The sequence below is a fragment of the Aotus nancymaae genome, unplaced genomic scaffold (assembly GCF_030222135.1).
Source record: "Aotus nancymaae isolate 86718 unplaced genomic scaffold, 86718_ANA_hifiasm-v0.15.2.pri h1tg000065l, whole genome shotgun sequence".
In the NCBI taxonomy this organism is placed as follows: Eukaryota; Metazoa; Chordata; class Mammalia; order Primates; family Aotidae; genus Aotus; species Aotus nancymaae.
This window is the reverse complement of record NW_026988480.1, coordinates 9356709-9378538: the sequence shown is the minus strand read 5'-3', so window position 1 is coordinate 9378538 and position 21830 is coordinate 9356709. Positions and strand designations below refer to the sequence as shown.

General features: G+C 56.5%; 2 protein-coding genes across 9 annotated transcripts in view; one reads left to right on the top strand and one right to left on the bottom strand.

The window, feature by feature from the left end:
- CCM2 (CCM2 scaffold protein) overlaps positions 1–10852 on the top strand; it is a 77218-nt gene extending 66366 nt beyond the window's left edge. For 3 of the 8 annotated variants that reach the window (XM_064366706.1, XM_064366703.1, XM_012458457.3), the window contains 6 exons: positions 2960–3096; positions 4685–4820; positions 7723–7780; positions 8468–8579; positions 9267–9405; positions 10173–10852. In XM_064366706.1, the coding sequence (XP_064222776.1) occupies positions 2960–3096; positions 4685–4820; positions 7723–7780; positions 8468–8579; positions 9267–9405; positions 10173–10453 (863 nt within the window). In that variant the 3' untranslated portion in view covers positions 10454–10852. Of the gene's footprint in view, positions 1–2959; positions 3097–4684; positions 4821–6749; positions 6873–7722; positions 7781–8467; positions 8580–9266; positions 9406–10172 lie in introns of all 8 variants that reach the window. The other 5 variants (XM_064366704.1, XM_064366701.1, XM_064366705.1 and 2 more) reach the window with 3 other exon arrangements.
- Positions 10853–13043: 2191 nt separating this feature from the next.
- NACAD (NAC alpha domain containing) lies at positions 13044–21795 on the bottom strand. The gene is made up of 8 exons (XM_064366698.1): positions 21723–21795; positions 14698–19044; positions 14346–14458; positions 14194–14262; positions 13727–13873; positions 13484–13630; positions 13248–13370; positions 13044–13129 (listed from the first exon to the last, which is right to left on the bottom strand). Exons 1-8 carry the CDS (start codon positions 21787–21789, stop codon positions 13115–13117), a joined length of 5028 nt encoding a protein of 1675 aa, XP_064222768.1. The 5' UTR covers positions 21790–21795; the 3' UTR covers positions 13044–13114.
- Positions 21796–21830: the final 35 nt, after the last annotated feature.

Here is a 21830-nt window from a genome sequence, read left to right as displayed (position 1 = left end):
GCTCCCCGCTACCTCCGCCTCCTGGGTTCAGGCAGTTCTCCTGCCTCAGTCTCCTGAGTAGCTGGGATTACAGGCACGCACCGCCATGCCCAGCTAATTTTTTGTATTTTTAGTAGAGACGGGGTTTCGCCATGTTGACCAGGATGGTCTCGATCTCTTGACCTTGTGATCCACCCACCTCGGCCTCCCAAAGTGCTGGGATTACAGGCATGAGCAAAGAATTTCTAATAAAAGGATACTGTAAGCTTAATGCAGTGTGAGCTGACAGACTTGTGCTCTTAAGATATTTATGGGAGGGTGATTTGAGCTAGCACAGAATCGAGAAAAGACTGACAGGGTGTACAGCCACTGTGACTGGTCACACCAGATGGGTTCTTCTCCCTCGGTTATTTCCAGGATCTCAGGCCTAAGGCCTACTTTCCACAGGAACTGGATTCAAGATACTACAACTCCTTTATCAGGAGGAGAAGCACTTGCTCCAAACCTGCCATACAGCGTATGCCCTTTCAGGCAGGGACGCCACTGCCTGGATCTTTGGTTCTTGCCCTGGTCTGGCTGTTTTCCCATGTACTGCTTCTGTTCTGTGACTGTTCTAGGATTCCTCTTACTACATACTAGTATATGGTTATATAGAAGGATTATATAAATCAACACTAAATGTGTCAGTACAGCTCCAACTACAATACCTATATGATTATATAGAAAGATTATATAGAACTAAGTATGCTAGATATAAGTATTAAGTATGATTATATAAACTAGATATATGTAAGCAGTAAGCTGTACTTCAGGCACTAATTCTATAAAATATAATTATATATGAAGAATTATATAAAGGAAATAGCTAAGTAATAACACTATAAACTAAGATACTCTTCAAGCAGTAATTGTGCCTGCGGTCTGGACAGTTCTCTTTTGTCAGTGCCCCTGGGGGGCGTTACCCACACTACAGGTGTTTCAAGCTGGTAGGGAGGGGAGATGGGCCCCCTTTTTATTAGAACAAATTGCTAAAGGAAGTATAACAGACTTTTTTAAATGGAGAGAGAATGACTGCCATAGGAGAAACTTTCCAAAAATACATGAAAAACAGGACCTCTGGTCTTTGAGAGAACTTTTGGTTTAAAGGAAGAGAGTGAATCCCTGTGTCCTGGGGGCCGTCTTCCTTCTTTCTGCAGATGCACAGGAGCAGTTATGTGTCTCCTGTGTTACATGAGGCATATTGTGTTTATTTTTAAATTTTTGAAATATTTTAAAATTTTTTGTAAAAATGGGGTCTCTCTGTGTTGCCCAGGCTAGTCTTGAACTCCTGGCCTCAAGCGATTCTCCTGCCTTAGCCTCCCAAAGTGTTGGGACTATGGGCATGAGCTACTGCACTGGGTCGCCATACTGTATTTAGGATTAGGAATTGAGAGTTCTCAATGTAGAGACTGGCAGGTGAATAGCTAACGTTTACTCAGTGCCTGCTACATGCAAGCAAGTCTCTGTGCCTCTTTGGACCAAAAGTACCCTTGTATTTGGGACAGTACAGGAGCGGGGAAGTTGGGGACCAGGTCTAGCTGCAATAGGGTCCGTGTGGCAGAAGCTGCTTGGAGGGCAGTGACTTGAGTTGGTGCCAGAGGAAGCAGGGTCATCTGTGCACCCATGGTAGCACTTCCTGGATGATACAGGAGAGGCACACAACTCGCGGCCTGCATCCTTAAGCTGCCCACCCAGCTTCTTTGAGAACTGCCACAGGCCCACGCCAGGGAGCCAACATTTAAAAAATGTTTGGGCTGGGCGCGGTGGCTCACGCCTGTAATCCCAGCACTTTGGGAGGCCGAGGCGGGTGGATCACCAAGTCATGAGATAAAGACCATCCTGGCCAATATGGTGAAACCCCGTCTCTTTAAAAAAAAAAAAAAAAAAAAAAAAAAAAAAAGAAGTTTGAAAAGTAGAGATTTTTCACCAAATTCATACAAAAATAAAAAGTAAAGGGAAACAAGTGAAATTATTTTCAATAATATATTTTATTTAGCCCTCTGTACCAAAATACCACATCAGTATATAATCAATATAAAAATCGTTGAGTTCTGAAATCCTGTGTATAGTTTAAATTCACACATTTCAGTGTGAACTCATCACATTTTGCATGCTCATTAGTCCTGCAACCAGTGGCTGCCATAGGGACAGAGCAGCTCCAGGAGTCTCACTATGGGGTTTGAGGTACAGTCCTTTATGGAGCCCTTGTCTCTGTGCATGTGCCCACTTTGCATCTGGCCTGGGACGGCCTTCCTCTCCCTCCTGAGGCTGGCTTGCCCTCCGATACCCTGGCACTAGTGGCACTTCTAGGCTTCATTTTCAGTCCTGAAGTCCTCCCAGGTAGTCCAAACTGATGGTCAGAGCCTTGCTTCCTGGGGATGGGCCTCCCTCCTGCCATCAGGCAAACCATTGACTTACTCCATGTATTTCAGGAGAGCCTCATTTGTCTAGGGAGGCAGTGGGTAGGGTGTTAGGAACAAGGGCACTGGGGTCTGACCATCTAGATTGCCACATGGACAGTGCAACTCACATACCCTCAGGCCCAGCCTTTCACCGCCCCATGTCTCAGTTTACCCATCTCTAAGAAGGGAACAACCTGGCCAGAACACATGGAAACCTCCTGGAGGTGACTGTTTCCGGGTTGTGTGTGTGGTATGTTGTATATGAACTTGAAGCGTGTGAAACTGGAAGATGACATGCAGTTATGGTGCCCTGGAGCTCAGAGCTCTTTTGTTCCCACCTTTGTTTAGAGAAGCAGGGGAGGGAGGCAGCCTGCCCTGAGGTATGCCTGGTGCTGCCCCTTTACCCAGGTTGTTCTGTGGGTGCCTGAGCCAGGTATAAATCCTCTCAGCCTGTTTCCATAGCGGCTCGAGCTGTTGCCTCAGGTGCCCTCATGCCTGCCCTTCCACTGCGCTAACCTGAGTTGGTGTTGCCTTCTCAGCCCAGGACCCAGGGATCTCCCCAAGCCAGAGTCTGTGTGCAGAAAGTTCCAGAGGCCTCAGTGCAGGCTCCCTGTCAGAGAGCGCAGTTGGGCCCGTGGAGGCATGCTGCTTGGTCATCCTGGCTGCGGAGAGCAAGGTGAGACTTTCTCGCCCCACTCACTTAAAACCATGCACTGTCCCTGGCTCCTCCCAAACCCGGCTCATGGCTGGCCCCGCCCATGGCCCCACCCTGGCCACACCCAGCACAGCACTGTGCACTGCCCAGGCCCCAGCTACTTCCTCTGCCATTGCTTGGTCCCACCTCACCCTGGTCCCCGCCCAGCACCCCTCTCTCTGCTCAGCCTTGCCTCAGGCATTGCCCCCTATCCTGGCCCTGCCTACAGCTTGTCTACCCCTGGCTGCATCCCAGGTCCTGCCCCAGGCCCAGGCTCTCTGCCAGTTCCCACCCCTATGTCTTCCATCCCTCCTGTCTCCAACCCTGTCCCTCCCACCCCCAGCACCTTCCCTTGAGACCACCTGGCCACTGAGCTTTTTTTTTTGAGACAGAGTCTTGCTGTTGCCCAGGCTGTAGTGCAGTGGCATGATCTCGGCTCATGGCATCCTCCTCTGCCTGGGTTTAAGCAATTCCCCTGCCTCAGCCTCCTGAGTAGCTGGGATTACAGGCGTATACCACGACGCCTGGCTGAATTTTGTATTTTTAGTAGACAAGGTTTTACCATCTTGGCCAGACTGGTCTTGAACTCCTGACCTTGCCACCTGCCTCAGCCTCCCAAAGTGCTGAGATTACAGGCCTGGGCCACCACACCCGGCTGCCACTGAGCTTTTTGCTCATCATTCTTCAAGGTGTCCCCATGCTGATGGGCAGGCAGCGGCCGTCAGCTGCCTGGGGGCTGCATCCTAGACCCGCCTGGTGTTTCAGACTGTGCTTGCAGATTCTTCACAACCTGGAAGAGCTGAGGACCAGGCCCTTGTAGGCCAGGGTTTGGGGCCCCCTCAGTTGCCCAATAGCTGTGGGGCCTTGGCAGTCACTTAACATCTTTCTGTTTAATTTCCATATCTGTGAAATGGATACTAGTGACCACCCACCTTAAATACCCTCCAGTGAGCATTTCTCAGTGTTGGTGCTACTGTCATTTTTAACCGGATAATTTTCCACTGTGAGAGGCTGCCCTGTGCATTGTAGGGTGTTGAGCAGCATCCTTGGCTTCTTCCCTTGTGACAGCTGAAAATGTCTCCAGATATTGCCACATGTCCCCTGGGAGGGGTACAAAAATTGCCCCAGTTGAGAGCCTTTGCTTTAGACAGCTCACTGTTAGAAAACCATTTTATAGCTGTTAGAAACACTTCCAGGTGGGCTATGTTACTGATGGTATCTCTTCTCACCTCTTTCCTGGGCTGGGATAGGGTTGTGAGGATGTTGACAGGTAAGGTTAATGGAAAGAGAACGTGGGGCTGGGAGCTAACACTTGTGGCCTACACAGTCCCCTCACACTTGCAAAACCACCGCGGGCCACATGGCAGTCCTAGATGGAGTCCTAGGGCAGTTGGCTGGGTCTCCCTTTTGACACCTCTTTGGGTCAGTAAAAGGCAGAGGGACACATTTTGGCATTTGCTCTTCATTCATGTTTATTGAGCATCTGGGCTGCCCCAAGTATCCTGGAGGCTGCCTGGGAAGGCGCGGTCTCCAGCCAGACTGACCAAGCAGCTGCTGTCCCCCACTGCAGGTCGCTGCGGAGGAGCTTTGCTGTCTGCTAGGCCAGGTCTTCCAGGTTGTTTACACGGAGTCCACCATCGACTTTCTGGACAGAGCGATATTTGATGGGGCCTCCACCCCTACCCACCACCTGTCCCTGCACAGCGGTATGTTGAGTGAGAATGGGCAGCGGGTGTGAGCAGGGACAGGAGGGGCTACTGCAGGGGACCCAGCTCCCATGAGTTACTCCTGGAATAGCACAGTTACTGCAGTGACATGGTGACTCTTTGTTTCCAGACTTTGCTGTTTACATTAGTCCATAGGGTTTCCTCAAGACAGAAATGTCACCTGTCCTTCAGGGAGTTACACCAGGTCAGCCTGGTGGCTTCCTGGCATAAATTTGGGGTCTGTGAACACTTTCTGTAACCTCTTGTGGCTAAAGTCACTTCACTTAGAACAAAGCGGGAGAAAGCTCCTAGCAGTGGGGCCTATGACGGAACTGGGAAGGCTGAGAGTGGGCCTTGGGAGCCTCTCTTTCAGTGTGCCCAGACCATGGTTGCTCTTAATGTGAGGCTTCTTCCAGGACCATGACCAGACCCATGGGAAGCTGCTCAGCCTGCCCTGGGAGGCCAGCTGGCAGCAGTAGAGCAGTGGCAGATGGGGAAGAATCGCGGGAACCGGGAGCTGCCTCCTCTTGCATGTCCCACACAGCATTTTCAGGAGTCTGTTAGTCCATTAAAAACACTTCATCAGCAAGTTCACTTAAGTCTTTAAAAACACCAAGATCATCTGTTTTTTCATCTATTTTTTTTAGATGTATTACTTATTGAGGATTAATGGTTTACATAAATTTGGTACATAGAAAGCTACTGGAAACAGCTTGTTGAGTGCAATTTCTTCTTTTTATGGAGATAAGTCCGAGCCCTCTAGCCTTTCCCCAGTAACTCATACATCTCAGTGAAGGGAGTAAATGGTGGAGATCCCTGGGGAAGCCGGCGTGAGAGCTGCTCCTTAGTGCCTCCTCCCTCCCTTTCTTGCTGCTAGTACCAAGCCCTTTGTGGGTGCTGCATGCCCTGTGTTGGCACAGCAGCTGCAGAGAGGACAGCTGCTGAGCTACGTCTCATTTAGTCCGCAGTGACCCAGTGAGAGGTGCAGTCTTCATCTCCATTTTAGAGATGGGGAAGTGGAGGCTTAGAAGTCAACAGCTCATCCAGAGGAATGTACCATGTGAGGAGCAGATGGTTTATCAATCTGTAATTAAACCTTCAGTTTTAGTGTGATTGGTTTGCCCTTGTGCTTTAAAATTCCCCAAAGACCTTTTTTTTCTTAATTTTTTTTTTTTTGAGACAGAGTCTCACTTTATCTCCCAGGCTGGAGTACAGTGGCACAATCTCGGCTCACTGCAACTTGCGGCTGCCAGGTTCAAGCAATTCTCCTGCCTCAGCCTCCCAAGTAGCTGAGACTACTCAGGTGCGCCACTACTATGCCTGGCTAATCTTTTGTGTTTTTAGTAGAGACAGAGTTTCACCATGCTGGCCAGGCTGGTCTCAAACTCCTAACCTCATGATCCACCCGCCTCAGCCTCCCAAAGTGTTGGTATTACAGGCGTGAGCCACCGCGCCTGGCCTTCTTTAATAAATTTTTTAACTGAGAAGTACACAAGTCATGCGTGTACAGTTGAATGAATTTTCACAAAGTAGACCCATGATGTAACACTACTACTTGGGGCTGCTTAAGTGGGCCTCTTCCCCTGCCCGTCTTTCCCAAGACCTCCCCATGGGATCCACGCACGGATGTGTACACATTACGCACACTCACTCACGCGTGCATTCTCTGCTTATTTCTGCTTTGGAGTTTTGCTTGCTGTGTTAGTTCTCTCTACTACAGCTATGCTAAAACATAGCAGTGTAAACAGAAATATATTCTCTTATAATCCTATACATTAGAGTCCAATGTGGGTCTCACTGGGCTAAAGTTGAGGTGTCCACAGGGCTGGTTCCTTCTAGAGGCTCCAGAGAGGAAGCCATTTCCTTGTCTTTCCAGCTCCTAGAGGCAGCCGCATGCCTTGGCTCATGGCCCTTCCTCTGTCTTCACAGCCAGCCACGTGACATCTTCCACAGTCACATCTTCCTTTGACTCTCAGCTTCCTCTGCATTTCGGGACCCTTGCATTCACATTGAGCCCACCCAAATTCTCCAGGGTCATCTCCCTATTTCAAGGTCAGCCGATTAGCAGCCTTTACTTCCCTTTGAAATTGGTAGCATATTCACCAATTCCAGGGATTAGGATGTGGACATCTTTGGGGGGGGCCTTATTCTGCCCGCCATACTTACCTCGTTGCTAGTGCCAGAAATATCCCTTTTATCTCCCAGCGTCTCCCTTTGCTCCCATTTAGTCTCACCCTCTCCACAACACTCACCTGCCTCGCTCACAAAGCTTTCACTGGCTGCCTGTGGTGGTGTGGAAATGTGCCTTCCTCGGGTTTGGAATAGCAAATTACAGTCTGTGTCACACAGACCTAATGTCATTTGTTGAATGTTGCTGCTCAGTGCCAGACCCTTTGCTGATCTGAGGGTCTCAGGAATCCTGTGGCTTCGTGGGATTCAGGTGGGGAGTCAGACTGCCCGGCTCTGACTGTGGTTTCTGCTGTGTGACCTGGGCTAAGTTGTGTGACCTCTCTGACTTCCTCATCTACAAGTGATGACAGGGGTGATATGTGCCTGAGTTAAAGGAGACAAAGCCCCAGTAACCCTGCCTGGCACATGAGTGATACCTCAAGGACAGCTTTTGTTGGCTCTGGCCATGGGTGAATGTGGACTTCAGCCCAGCCTGCAGCAGGATTTGCATTTGCCAGGATCCGCAGGAGGGGTGTGTGTGGGCTCAAGTCTGAGGGGGCCCTGCCCTGAGGCACACAGCACATTCCAGAGTGCGAGCAGCTCAGTGAAGGACAGCAGGGTCCCTGAAGGCTGGGGCTGCTGCTGTCTCCTGTAAACAGCAGTAGGCTGGACTCGAAATGCCTCCCCACTGTGTCCCCGAAAATCATCTTAGTTTTTTGCATCTTCCTTGCAGATGACTCTTCTACAAAAGTGGACATTAAGGAGACCTATGAGGTGGAAGCCAGCACTTTGTGAGTGCACATGCCACCAAGCCCTGCGGTGCGACATGCACCAAATGCATTGCTCCGTGTTGTCCAGGCTGCAGCCAGTTGGTCCCCTAAGCTTAGTTCACCCTCACTAAGCCATCCCCAGACCCACTGTCCCAAGCTTAGTGAGTGGCTGAAGCTTGGCTCGCTGCCCTCTCCTCGTAGACTTCTAGAGCCCTTGCTGTTCCTCTGGTCTCTCCCTGTCCGCTTTCCCTTGGCCTCCCAAGAATGAGCTTGTAACAGGCATGTTGGATGGAGCCTTTCCCTTGCCCAAGCCTGCTGAGGCACTGGCCTTCTGACCTGTCTCTGCCTCCGCCTGGGCCTCTGTAGTAGCTCAGCCCACACACGCTCTCCTTTCCTGCTACCCCTACCCCAGCTCCTCCCTCCAAGCCTGTTGCTCCCCACTCCCAACAGTGCTGCCCACCACCTTAACCTATGTACTCCCTGCCTTCACTCAGAGCCCAACTCAGAGCCATACCCGCAGGGAGCCCCAGAACCAGGCCAAGCTGACCACCCTGCACGCCCAGCCAGCTCTCCTCTCATCGTCATCACTTACATTCCTCTGTTCGAGGACAGGGACCCACACACACAGCACAGACTAGGTTTCCTGAAACGTGTGTGGGATGGAAGGGTCAGGGAAGCTACCCGCTCACATACCACATTCCTTCTCAGCTGTTTCCCTGAATCCGTGGATGTGGGTGGTGCGTCACCCCACAGCAAGACCATCAGTGAGAGTGAGCTGAGCGCCAGCGCCACCGAGCTGCTGCAGGACTACATGCTGACAGTAGGCCTCTACCACAGGGACGCTGGACTGCATGAGGGAGGGGGTGTCCCAGGGAGGATGGGGGAAGGGAGGAGAAGGAGCAGCAGTGCAGGGCAGGCTGCAGTGAGTGAGGTTACCTAGAGTACTCTTGGTCAGTTTTGCTGAGATCACTGCCTTTTCCCGGGGACAGTCTAGGAGAGCATGAGTCAGTGGGGCTGAGTTGGGGGTGCTGTGGTCGTCAGGGCTGGACTGCGGGCCTCTGCTTGGGTCCTGGGGGAGGGGAGGGAACAGTGGTCCCTGCAAGGCCACGTGGCCAGACACTTTTATCCTTCTCATCTTATATAGTTCTGTCATTGAAAACTCAGTGTTCCTGATCTCCCTGTGTGTAGCCTAAGGGCATGGGCATTGGCCCCGGGCCAGGTTGCCAACTTCCACCCTGCACTGCTGGCTCCTGTCCCTCCTGTGCACTCTGTGTTCCAGCTCAGGAGGGTCGAGCTGTCTGGGTGCCTTGGTTTCCTCTGGGTGGCCTTGTGCTGGACCTAACAGGATGGGGACACATTGTGGGCATTCTGATGCGTCAGCGTATGCAGAGGTGAAACCAGAGACAGCTGGTGCTCTGGCTGGAGTCGATGGCTGTCGCAGGGTAGGCCCGACTGCCGACTCTTGCCCGCTGCGCCCAGCCCTGCACCTGGCTCTGCTCTCTTGCAGCTGCGCACCAAGCTGTCGTCGCAGGAGATCCAGCAGTTTGCAGCACTGCTGCACGAGTACCGCAATGGGGCCTCTATCCACGAGTTCTGCATCAACCTGCGGCAGCTCTATGGGGATAGCCGCAAGTTCCTGCTGCTTGGTGAGTGGGCCCCGGAGAGAGACTGGCTTGTCCAAACCTGGCTTGGGGAGGCTGATCCCTCCTGGGAATGTGCACGTGGACCCCTCAGTGGGTGCAGCGGGGTCTCCATCAGAGATGGGAGATTGGAACTAGAGATGGCCATGAGAGCACAGTCCAGAGATCAGGAACTCCTACTGTGCTGGGCCCTGCGTCACTTCCTGGCATGGGGCTCTGTGTGCCCAACCACAGTGGGGAGTACAGTTTCTGAGAGACACACTAGGTTTCCCAAATAAGAGGGCAGCCCTCTGAGTTGGGGCAGTCACCCTGGGCAGGGCCATGGCAGGGAAACAGTGGACTTTGGCATGAGGCCTGCCTCTGAGGACTGCAGCCTTGTTGCTGTGTGCCAGCAGGTGGCCTTGAGGACTGCTCTGGGCTTCACTTTCCGCACTGTAAAATGGGGACTTCATGAATACTGGTAGAGAATGAGAGGAGATCACAGGCTCTTGGCCTGTGCTGGTGCCTTAGGCCAGGGTGGGTGCATGTGGCAGAGATAGTAAGCTGTCAGGGCCAGCAGCAGTGCCTGTCAGAGGAGGTTTTAACCAAACCGTCTGGACCCAGGAAACATTATTTCAACCAGGATGCTAGATGCAGGGAGCATGGCATCAGGGTCCCCCAGGCCATGCACCAGGGGCAGCTGTGGCCCTGTCAGAGGGCTCTGAGCCCTGGGAGAAGAGCTGAGTGGGCTGAGCTTAACTGGAGGTGCCATGCTGGGTGTCGTGTGTCTGCAGGTCTGAGGCCCTTCATCCCTGAGAAGGACAGCCAGCACTTCGAGAACTTCCTGGAGACCATTGGCGTGAAGGACGGCCGTGGCATCATCACCGACAGCTTTGGCAGGCACCGGCGGGCCCTGAGCACCACGTCCAGTTCCACCACCAATGGGAACAGAGCCACAGGCAGCTCTGATGACCGGTCAGCGCCTTCAGAGGGGGATGAGTGGGACCGCATGATCTCGGACATCAGCAGCGACATCGAGGCACTGGGCTGCAGCATGGACCAGGACTCAGCATGATGGGCAGTGGATGGTGGGGCACCCAAACCTTCTGCACAGTCGTTATAGGCCTTTCCGAAAGGAGCTGCCCAGACCTGCCTGTCAGCCCTTGGTCAGCGCCAGCGAGAAGCTCCAGGCACAGGTAGCCCCGGGCAGCACAGGTCCTCTACTGTGAAGGAGCAGGGAGCTGCTGAGGGACACGAGCCCCAGTGCGGGTGGAAGGCTTTTTGCCTTGTCCATCAGGGCTCAGTCAAGCCTCCCCGCTTGGGGAGGGCCTGGCCAAGCTGGCAGGGAGAGCGTCCTGTCGGCTGGGCCCTTGGACAGCTGTCAGTTTTGCACATGATGTTCCTATTGTAACTCTCAGAGACCTTAAAAAGAAGTTTACTGCAATGTGAATTAATTTAATCTCTGGTTGCCAAGCATGTTTCTGATCCAGTTGGGTGAAAACCATTGGTGCCAGGAGGGGTGTCCGCTCTGGCCTCTGTCCCTGGGTCCCCATCTGCCCTGCAGCACCTGGGACTCAGTACATTGAGTACTGAGTACTCTGATGGAGTAGGCGGCAGGCTCTTATGCCACAGGAAGGACTTCATTTCAACTTGGGCAGTGTGGATGTGGGGCAGGAGTGAGTGTTCTAAGCCCTTCCATGGGGTAGCGTGCGGTATGTGTTGGGGGCACCTTGATTTTTACATCCTGTGCACTTCGAGGTACTGGCTATGCCCGAGGCCCCCGCCCACCCCCCATGCTGCAGGTGTTTTTCTCAAGCAGCCTGCACTCCCCCACGGAACACAAGTGCTATCTGAGATCTCGTCACCTTGGAGCCCAGGGGCTGGGTCTTCAGAGAGGCCAGAGTGCAACTCTGCCTACCCTCCTTGTATCCTCATCGTGCATGAGCTCTTCTCCCCAAGACCTGTTGGCCTTGGTCTTGCCTGTATCCTTTAGGCCCTCACAAACCTTCCTTGGATATGGGGAGGGGAGGAGAGGTGACCTGGATCAGGTGGTCCTGGGCCTCTCCCTCCACTGGAGAGTAGCTACACTACCTCTGAGAACCCCCAGGGGGACAGACATCTGGGAAGGATATTGGCTGTCACATCTCCCTGCTGCCCAGGCTGGAGGCCTGGCCTTACTGGGTGGAGGGGCTGCATGTCAGGCCCCAGGGCTTCTCTGGCCCAGGCTCGGGGGAGAAGGGAGAGCCTCTGGGGCTCCATGGATACCCCAGTTGTGTCCAGGGCAAGCCAGAGGATCCAGAGTATTCAGGTACCTTCTTGAATAAGGTGGACGGGTTTGTGCGGTATCACAGATTCTGGACAGGAAAGGGTCAGTGTTTTTTGTTTGTTTTTGAGATGGAGTCTCACTCTGTTGCCTAGGCTGGAGTACAGTGGCACGATCTCAGCTCACTGAAACCTCCGCCTCCTGGGTTCAAGTGATTCTCCTGCCTCAGCCTCCTGAGTAGCTGGCACTACAGGTGCCCACCACCATGCCTGGCTAATTTTTGTATTATTTTTAGTAGAGACAGGGTTTCACCATATTAGCCATGCAGGTTTTGAACTCCTGACCTTGTGATCTGCCCGCCTCAGCCTCCCCAAGTGCTGGGATTACAGGCATGAGCCACCGTGCCTGGCCCTGGTCACTGTTCTATGGGTGAGTTTTCCTAGTGTACTGGGCTGTTGTAGAGCTGTTTGTTGATACTCACAGGACCAGGCCAGGCCGGGGCAGGTGGCAGGCCATTTACTACTGACGCTGTCTCTAGGTTTATATGAAAATGGACATGCCCTGGAAACAGAGAGAGGCTAAGGATGAACCACACAGTCCTGGGCTCCTGCCCCCACCAGAGCCTACCCTGTGCCAGAAGCACCAGTGTCCCCCTTCCAGGCCGTGGATTGAACATGGCCTTGTGTGGGCTTTCTGTGTAGAGCATCACAGGAACCACTCACGTGCCCCTCCAGCGCCCATCCCAGATGTGATCCCCATGCTGTGGTCACTGGTTTTTGCCAGCAGAAAGAGTAGAGGACATGGAGCAGATGAGGGTAAACCAGAGGGCAGTGAGGGGACACCCAGAGTGATGAGGGGACACCAGGGAGTAATGACACCAGAGGGCGATGAGGGGACATCAGAGGGCAGTGAGGGGACACCAAGAGAGTGATGAGGTGACACCAGAGGACGGTGAGGAGACACCCAGAGGGCGATGAAGGGACACCAGAGGGCAGTGAGGGGACACCCAGATGGCGGTGGGAGGACACCAGAGGGGCGATGGGGGGACACCCAGAGAGTGATGGGGGACACCAGAGGGGATAAGGGAACACCACAGGGTGATAGGACAGCAGGGAGTAATGAGCGGACACCAGAGAGTAATGAGGGGACACCAGAGAGTGATGAGGGGACACCACAGAGTGATGAGGGGACACCACAGAGTAATGAGTGGACACAGCAATGAAGAGACACCAGAGGGCAGTGAGGGGACACCACAGAGTAATGAAGGGACACCATGGAGCAATGAAGGGACATCAGAGGGCAGTGAGAAGACACCAGGGACTGGCGAGGGGACATCAGAGGGAAATGAAGGGATGCTAGGGGGTGACGGGACTCCAGAAGGCGAGGAGGAGACACCAGAGGGCAATGAAGGGACACCGATTTATTGAGTAGCAGAGCTAAGGGCGCAGGATAGCTCCAGCTTCTGGTCAGTGGCTACATGGTCAGTTCCTGCAGAAAGAGACAGTCATGTTGGTGGAAGCACCCGCCTAGTGGAGCCAACAGCAAGACTCCTCTGAGGCCCTTGGGGACAGCTCAGGGGCAGGGAAAGGGGCCAGTGCTTGCTCACCATGATGGCGTTGACGATGTCACTGTGGTTGTCTCTCAGAGCCCGCACAGCCTTGGCCCTGGACACATTGGCCTGCGCCATCACCAGCTCAATGTCACGCAGTTCCAGCCCCGCCTCGTCCACCTGGGGTTGGGGGAGCAGGGAAGTGGCTGCAGCTGCTTGCGGTCCCTGGGGCAGAGCCCCCGTATAGTGCATCTCACCACCCCCTGCGAGGTCCTGGAGCCCCCGCATCTCACCTCTTCCTCCTCCTCGTCTTCCTCTTCCTTGCACTCCAGCCTCACCCGGGGCCTGGGTGCTGACTCAGGGACCAAGGCCGAGGGCTCTGAGGGCACCTTGAACTTCTCAGCTGCAGCCTTGTGTACTTGCTGGGACAGGTCCTCAATCTGCAACATGGAAGACAGCTGTGTCAGTAGAACCTGCACCCTCCTTGTCCCCCGTCCCTCGGACCCCCCCATTCCACCACAGCCTCCACCACAAACCTTGGCCTCGCCAAAGACCACATAAGTGTCTGAGGCCGGGCTCTTGAAGACGTCAGGCTTAGCGATGACAAAGAGGATGTTCTTGGATTTCTGGATGGTGATCCTGGTGACTCCCTGAATCTGCCGCAAACCCAGCTTTGACATCGCCTGGAGTAAAGGGCAGAGCGGGGCTTAGACCTGGTGTCAGCCCGTGTGCAGGGAGGAGAGCAGCACAGTGCACAGGAAGGCAAAGTCTCTACTGCCAACTTCCTCGAGACCCTGGGCTGGTGGTTGGTCCCTCCCCATGAGCCTCAGTCTATAAGGGCCCTCATGACATCCCAGCCTCAGCTGTTTAGGGGAAGGTGTGTGGGTTACTGGCATTGACCCAAAGGCCCCCTGATGGATGGGATTTCATTAGCCGTGGAGTGTGAGGGTCTTGCTAAGGACGTTTCCCACACAGGTGGTCCCAGGGGGAACCACCAGCCCACCTTTCGGGCCTTCTTCTCACTGCGACTCTGCTTGGCTTTGGCGATGGTCTCACTGCCGCCTGCTGGGGCCTGAGAAAAAGGTGAGGGCTGAGCATCCATGGGTGGGGTGTGGGGCCCTCCCAGAGGCCCACCCTCTTCCCTGGACTGGGCACCTGGGCTGGACACTGTGCGGTTTGAGGAGCCAAGATGTCCTGCTCATCCAGCTCGGCTGACGACTCCCCGTGGCTATCCGAATGCTGGTTTGAGCCCAGGACCCGAGGCGAGTCTGGGGAAGGGGAGAGGTGAGGATGGCCTCTTGCTTCTAGTTGGTGGGCAGGGGGGTTAGGACCCTGGCCCTGCTGCCACATCAGGGCCAGAGGAAGCAGTGCCAGCTCCATGATGGCCATGCATGGGTTTTGGGCCCACTACCCCACCACCTCAGAGGCTCTCCAGGACAGGACAGCTCTGAGGAAGAGTCCAGTTGACCCAAGCCCTAGGGCACTTAACTCCCACCCTCCCCCTTACCTTCCTCCAGGCTGTCCTCATCCTCTTGCTGCTCGGGGGCTGAGAGCCCTTGAGGGCCAGCTGGGCTCTGGGGCCCAGAGCGAGGAGGCACTTGACAAGGGAGCGAGATCTGCAAGGCCAGGTCTTTGGCATCCGTGGGGGCCACCTTGGGGCTGAGGAGTGGGGAGTGAGGCGAGAGGCTGACTCCCAGCCCAATCCCCAGAGGCTGTGTGGTTCCTGAGACAGCAACAGTGGCAGGCTGGGCTCCTTCCTGGGGCGGTAGGAGGCCCAGAGAGCCTGGGGGCTCCTTGTCTTCCACGGAGTCTTCCTGGGGGTCCTGGCACAGGCAGGGGGCTAGGGGGTCCAGTGGGGGTAGGGCTGCTTCAGCAAGGACACCAGGAACAGAAGGGTCGGGGCCCAGGAGCCCGTCCAGGGGTACGCTGGACAGACCCTTTGCAAGGTTTTCTGGGGGCTGCAGCAAGTCGGGGCCAAGGACATTAGGCGCTTCCTGGGGTTGCTCAACACTGCCCAGGCCCAGCACAGGCTCCGGCTGCTGGGAGGTTGGTGCAGACGTGGGGGCAGGTGCTTCAGGGCAGCCTCTGTCCAGCCTGGACACAGCCCCTACTGAAGACTCTGGGCAGGAGTCCAGACAGGCCTCTGTGGCCACAGCTGAGGGAAGCCTGGGCTCCAGGGTGGACTTGCCACTCTGGCCTCTTCCCTCCCTGGCTGGGCTCAGGAGCTGGGCCTGGCCGACCTCAGGGCAGGCAGCAGGAGGAGCCTTGGGGACCTCTCCTGCACCTCCCAGGGCTGATCTGGGTCCATATTCCCGTGCCGGTGGCTTGAGGCCTCCTCCCTGCTGGTTCTCAACCTCCAGGGTGTCCTTTGGAGGCAAGTCCCCATCACCTGTGTGCGCTCGGGCTCCGAGACATGCTTCCCATTCAGGCATAGAAAGGGCTTCTGCTACTTCCTCCTCCACACCAGAGGCAGGCTCAGGGAGATGGGGGGCCTCCAGGCCCAAAGTGAGACCCGCATCTTCCAGTGCGGCCCAAGGTATCCCAGCTTCTGCAGCTGGCTGTGGGTCATCCTGTTGGATCTGGTCCAAGGCTGCAGGCTCTGGGACTCTAGGGAGGGCTATGTTCTCCTCAGGAGCTGGCCTGGGGCCTAAGGCTGCACCTACTTCCTGCTGAGCCATGGAGGCCAAGGACTCTGTCCCTGGGGCACAGCCTGCTTCTGCCTGCAAGGTCTGATGGGTGGCCACAGCCAGAGGCTCTGGAACTGAGGTGGGGCCTGTGTCTTGTAGAGGCAAAGGTGCTGTCATAGCAGAGTCCTGGGGTAAGGTGAGGCTGTCTTCAGCCTGCTGGGGCACAAGCGTGGCTGCAACCACGGGCTCTGGGCCTGACGGGAGGTCTGTGTCTTGTGGGGGCAGAGGTGGTGTCACAGCGGAGTCCTGGGGTAAGATGAGGCCCTCTTCAGCCTGCTGGGGCACAAGCGTGGCTGCAACCACGGCCTCTGGGCCTGACGGGAGGTCTGTGTCTTGTGGGGGCAGAGGTGGCGTCACAGCAGAGTCCTGGGGTAAGATGAGGCCCTCTTCAGCCTGCTGGGGCACAAGCGTGGCTGCAACCAAGGGCTCTGGGCCTGACGGGAGGTCTGTGTCTTGTGGGGGCAGAGGTGGTGTCACAGCGGAGTCCTGGGGTAAGATGAGGCCCTCTTCAGCCTGCTGGGGCACAAGTGTGGCTGCAACCACGGGCTCTGGACCTGACGGGAGGTCTGTGTCTTGTGGGGGCAGAGGTGGCGTCACAGCGGAGTCCTGGGGTAAGGTGAGGTCCTCTTCAGCCTGCTGGGGCACAAGTGTGGCTGCAACCACGGGCTCTGGACCTGACGAGAGGTCTGTGTCTTGTGGGGGCAGAGGTGGCGTCACAGCGGAGTCCTGGGGTAAAATGAGGCCCTCTTCAGCCTGCTGGGGCACAAGTGTGGCTGCAACCACGGCCTCTGGGCCTGACGGGAGGTCTGTGTCTTGTGGGGGCAGAGGTGGCGTCACAGCGGAGTCCTGGGGTAAGATGAGGCCCTCTTCATCCTGCTGGGGCACAAGCGTGGCTGTAGCCATAGGCTCTGGACCTGACAGGAGATCTGTGTCTTGTCGGGGCAGAGGTGATGTCACAGCAGAGTCCTGGGGTAAGGTGAGGCCCTCTTCAGCCTGCTGAGGCACAAGCGTGGCTGCAGCCATAGGCTCTGGACCTGACGGGAGGTCTGTGTCTTTTCGGGGCAGAGGTGGCGTCACAGCGGAGTCCTGGGGTAAGATGAGGCCCTCTTCATCCTGCTGGGGCACAAGTGTGGCTACAACCACAGGCTCTGGACCTGACGGGAGGTCTGTGTCTTGTGGGGGCAGAGGTGGTGTCACAGCAGAGTCCTGGGGTAAGATGAGGCCCTTTTCAGCCTGCTGGAGCACAAGCGTGGCTGCAGCCATAGGCTCTGGGCCTGACGGGAGGTCTGTGTCTTGTCGGGGCAGAGGTGATGTCACAGCAGAGTCCTGGGGTAAGGTGAGGCCCTCTTCAGCCTGCTGGGGCACAAGTGTGGCTGCAACCACGGCCTCGGGGCCTGACGGGAGGTCTGTGTCTTGTGGGGGCAGAGGTGATGTCACAGCGGAGTCCTGGGGTAAGATGAGGCCCTCTTCAGCCTGCTGGGGCGCAAGCGTGGCTGCAGCCATAGGCTTCGGGCCTGACAGGAGGTCCAGCCCTCCTTCTTCCTTCAAGTTCCGAGAAGAGTCTGGACACAATATGGGGCTTGCTTCTTCCTGTGGAGTTGGAAGTTTTTCTGCAGTGACAGACTCTTCGCCTAAGATCTCGCTGATGCCCTCCTGGGAGGGCTGAGGCACTGCCATGGCAGCAGGTGCTTGTCCAGTGGTGGAGTCCACTTCTTCCTCCCCAGCCTGAGGGGTCATCCTGGTAGCCACCTCCACCTGGAGGCCTAGGGCTACCTGCAGAGAGTGAGGGGTCACAGTGGCAGTGGACTCCTGGCCTAAAGCAAGGCCCTCTTCTGCTACTTCTGAGATCGATTCCTGTCTCTGGGAGAGATGGGCCTCTCTGTCTGAGGTCTGAGAAACAGCCTCCAAGGCCCAGAACACAGTCCCTTCCAGAGCCTGCAGCCCCTCGGCCCCGCCTCCGCTCTCCTCTTCTGTCTTCTGGACACTGTCCTGGAGCAGGGTGGGCTGGGCGTGGGGCTCCCCGCTGTACAGCCTCTCATCATCCGCCTCTGCGTAGGAGGCTGAGTCCGAGTCAGAGGAGGCTGCAGAGGTGTCGTCCCGGAAGGCAAAGGCCTCATCCATGCCCTCCGTGATGGACAGGTCAGACAGTGACTGGAGGAAGGAGGCAGACGTGCTGTCCTCCTCACCCTCCCCCGCCAGGTCCCCACCTGGGCTGGGAGCTGCCTCGACCTCCTCTTCTTCCTCTGGGGATAGCGGTGTCACCTCCACTGCCTCCACCTGGAAGATGAGGCTGCCCTGGAAGGGTAGGAGGGCTGCGGGGATCATCGGGTCATTGGCCAGGAAGTCCAGGTCGAAGAAGTGGCCCTCCTGGCCCCAGGAGGAGCTGCTGTCTGCGGAGAGGCTGGACTCAGAGGATTGGGGCTCTGGGGTCCCTGCAGGGTGCAGCTCTTGTTCATCTGCCATGGACCCCTGGGGGGACAGGCCCCAGCCTGAGGGGAAGTCCAGCCCTTCATCCGGAGCCAGCAGGCTGAGGGAACAGGAGGGTGAAGAGGCCCAGCTGTCCCCATCAGCCGTAATGTAGGAGCCCGAGGGCGAGGCAGGGGGCGAGTCCAGCAGCTCATCCTGCATCTCAGCCTCTGAGTCCTGGGCGTCCCCATGGGGACCGGAGCCAGGAAGCAGGGCATAGGTGGTCTTGGTGGGGGTGGAGGGAGGCGTGAAGAAGGAGTCAGGGTCTGGGGGAGGGAAAGGCACAAAAAGATCACCCTGAGAACACAGCTCGGGGGGTGGGTCCAGGCTTGCGTGCCCACCCTCCTGGTCCCTGAGCACTGTCCGGGCAGCCCTGGGTGACAGGAGGGCCTGGCATGTCTCCTCTCCCATCACAATCCGGGGCTCCAGGGTGGCCGGGAGAGGAGCCTCAGTGGGCAGAGCCTGGGACAGGCCCTCAGGGAGGAGCTTGGGGCTCGGGCCGCCCTCCGCTGGGTCCGCCCAGGCTGAGGGTACTCCACCAGGCCCTGCATCCCAGCTGGCTCCCTCGGGCTGGGGCCGGGCACCCGGCTTGCTGGGCAGAAACGTGAGGGCCAGGTGGCTGGGCCCTGGGGTCAGAGCACAGGGTTCCCGCTGGTCCCCTCCCAGGATGGTGGTAGCAGCAGCCGCATCGCAGGACAAATCTGTGGAGATAGAGAAGATCGTGAGGTGCCCTTGGATGCATCTCCCAGGCAAGGGCCAGGCCCAGGGAGATGAATTTATGCTACAAAGAGCCCAGAGGAGGGCAGATCCAGGAAGGCGGATCCAGGAAGGCAGAAAGAAAAGGGAAGACGCTATTTGCGCTGTGTTTGAGGAAGAACTTCCAGGAGTTTTGATAGCAGAGAGCGGCTGCTGGCGGTTTCCTAGAGAGGGGTTTTGAGGGAAGTGTTGCTAGGAGTCATGAACAGACCTGCCCGGCGGAGACCTGCTCGGCGGCTTTTCTCAAGGACACCTCAGCAAAGAACCAGCATTTCAGCCTCTCTGGGGAGACTGGATTGCAGTTTCCATTCCACAGAATCAGCGCGACTCAGCTGGGCTCGGTGGGAGGGGCTGGTGGTGGGAATCTGCTAGGCGGCACCAGCCCCTTCCCAGGACCTCCCAATAGATTAGCCACGTGAGGCAAGCAGCACCGGCACGCAGCTCAAACACCGCAGGCCTCATGCCTCACTCTGCCTCCTCTCTCTGCTGTCCTTGCTACCTACACTTGAGGCCAACATATCAGGATTTCACTAGGCCCCTCCAACCTTGCTCCCCTACTGCGGTCAGGGAGATCGGGAAGCCAGGGCCGCCACACACAACCAAACTTCTGGAGAACAGAGATGAAGTGTCCTGCAGAGGCTGTGTTGGAGCATTTGGCCAGAAGGGCAGTGGTGGGCAGGAGTGGTGACCGTGGAGCCCAGCAAGAGCAAGGGACAGCTTCAGAGGGTCAACAGCAGCCTCTGGCCGAGTCCTCTCCTTGGTGGCAGCCACCCCATGGGTGAGCACCAGTTCCTTCCCAGGTGCTGGGAGCTCCCACTCTACCCTATGGGCCTTCTCTGGGTCCCATGGTACACTCCCCCAACCCCTGGGCAGACTTGAGCATGAGGAGGCTGCGGTACTCAGTAAACATCTGTGGGCTAGCACACCTCCAGCTGAGAAAGGAGTCCATGCACATAGGAAGTAGCACACATGGGTCAGAAAGGACTTAGGGGACTCAGGAAGATAGAATAAACCCCCTCCGAGGTTGCGGCACACCACACCACTATGGTTTTCTGCCTCCCGGATTCTTACTGGCCTGTATTTTATCATAGGTGAGGTCACGTTGCACATTCAGTTTTCAATCTAGCTGTTTTCACTCAACTAATCTCATAAACATTTTTCTGTGTGCTCTAAATGCTCATAAGCCTAATTTTAAATGTCTCCATTATGTCCACTCCCTCACTTGGACCCAGGCCAAAGGCACCTCTGTTTGAAGCATCCAATGAAGGCCCTTCAGTGCCCAGGCCAGGTCTTGCCCAAAGTGGGGGAGGGGTGGCACACAGGGGCCAGCTCTCCAGGCTGCAGATCCTGCCCAGTGGCCCCTGCTCTACTAGCACTCACCGGTGACCGGGATAACATCTCCTGTACCTCAGCCTTCTCATCTGCAAAGCAGAACCAGGATTAGAGGTGAAGCTGAAAGAAGGGGTCCTCCTGCCAAGCTGCTTCCCCTCCCCTCAGCAGCATCAGAGCCCTGAGCCCTGGGCCACCCACTAAAACTCGTCACTTGAGGGCTTTGCTGCTGGGGTAATGGGACAGCCAGGGGGTCCTGAAAAGAAGGGGGTCCTTTGGGTTCCCACATGCCTGACACCCAACACCAGGAGTGGGCGTGGCTGGTGGGGCATCACTGGGTGCCCTGAAGCTGGGCTCTTGGCTCTGGCCCATGGTGCATCCCCCAGGGCAGGGGAACAGCTGAGCTGTTGGAATGGAAAAGAAACCAAAGGCCAAAGTTTTTTATAACTCATTCAAGGTCACCAAGGAAGCCAGAACAGAGCCAGCACGAGACCCTGGGGCTGGGAAGTCCAGGCCTGCACTGCCTGCTTGCCACTTAGAGCAGAGGCAGCAGCCTGTGTCACCCCTAGACCAGGCCCCAGGACCCAGCACTGGTCCCATCTCTGGGTGACTTCTCGCCCACAGCAAGGTGCCCTTGGCCCTACCCACACATGGCTGACCTCCACGCCAGGACTGTCCAGAGTTGGCTCTTTCTAGGCCCAGGTAGACTCCATCAGCCTCCACCAGTAATTGTTGACCCAGCCTCTCTAAGGACTGCACACCCAAGTGGTCTGCACACCCAGGGCCACTGCTAATCATTAGGCCACCTCCCCCAAGGCCTTCCACGGCTCCGGCCGGTCCTGCTCCTCCCTCCAGAGCCATGACCAGTCCCCCGGCCCAGAACAGCCCGGGTGCAGCTGAGGACCCTCCCGGTGGTCACCTGATCGTACTGGGAGTACGTGCTGGACACGCCGCCTCCAGAACCCACTGCCCTTGTCCAGAGCAGCCCAGCCTCGGCAGGCTGGCAGCTCCATCTGTGCAGACAACGGGATGCAGTGGGCGGGATGCGAGCCCCACCACCCCTGGGTCGGAGGCCAAGGGCTTAAGCCCCACGTCCTTCCCCGCAATTCTGAGAGAGGCGGGGGCAGGGTTCAGGTGGAGGGAAGGGCAGGGCGCGGAAAAGGGGAGTGGACTCGACGGGTGTCAGGAGGATGGGGAAGGGAGAAGGCTAGGAAAGGTGAGCGATGGAGAAAGAACCCAGGCTGGAGATGGGAGCAAGCGGCTGGAAGCTGGGAATGAGTGGTCATGACCTCACCTGTGCGGGGCCCAGGTCTGTCCGCCTCGGGCAGCAGCAGCTCGGCGCGGGCAGCCTCCCCAGGCATGGCCTGGCCGTGTGCTCGCCAGTCCCTCAGTCCCTCTGACC

Excerpts from the sequence above, each read along its gene's own strand:
- NACAD (XM_064366698.1), bottom strand. The coding sequence starts at position 21,789 with ATGCCTGGGGAGGCTGCCCGCGCCGAGCTGCTGCTGCCCGAGGCGGAC. Across the intron at positions 13,874-14,193 it reads GTGAGAAGAAGGCCCGAAAG|GCGATGTCAAAGCTGGGTTT; the intron begins GTGGGCTGGTGG and ends CCTTTACTCCAG. Across the intron at positions 13,631-13,726 it reads TGGTCTTTGGCGAGGCCAAG|ATTGAGGACCTGTCCCAGCA; the intron begins GTTTGTGGTGGA and ends TCCATGTTGCAG.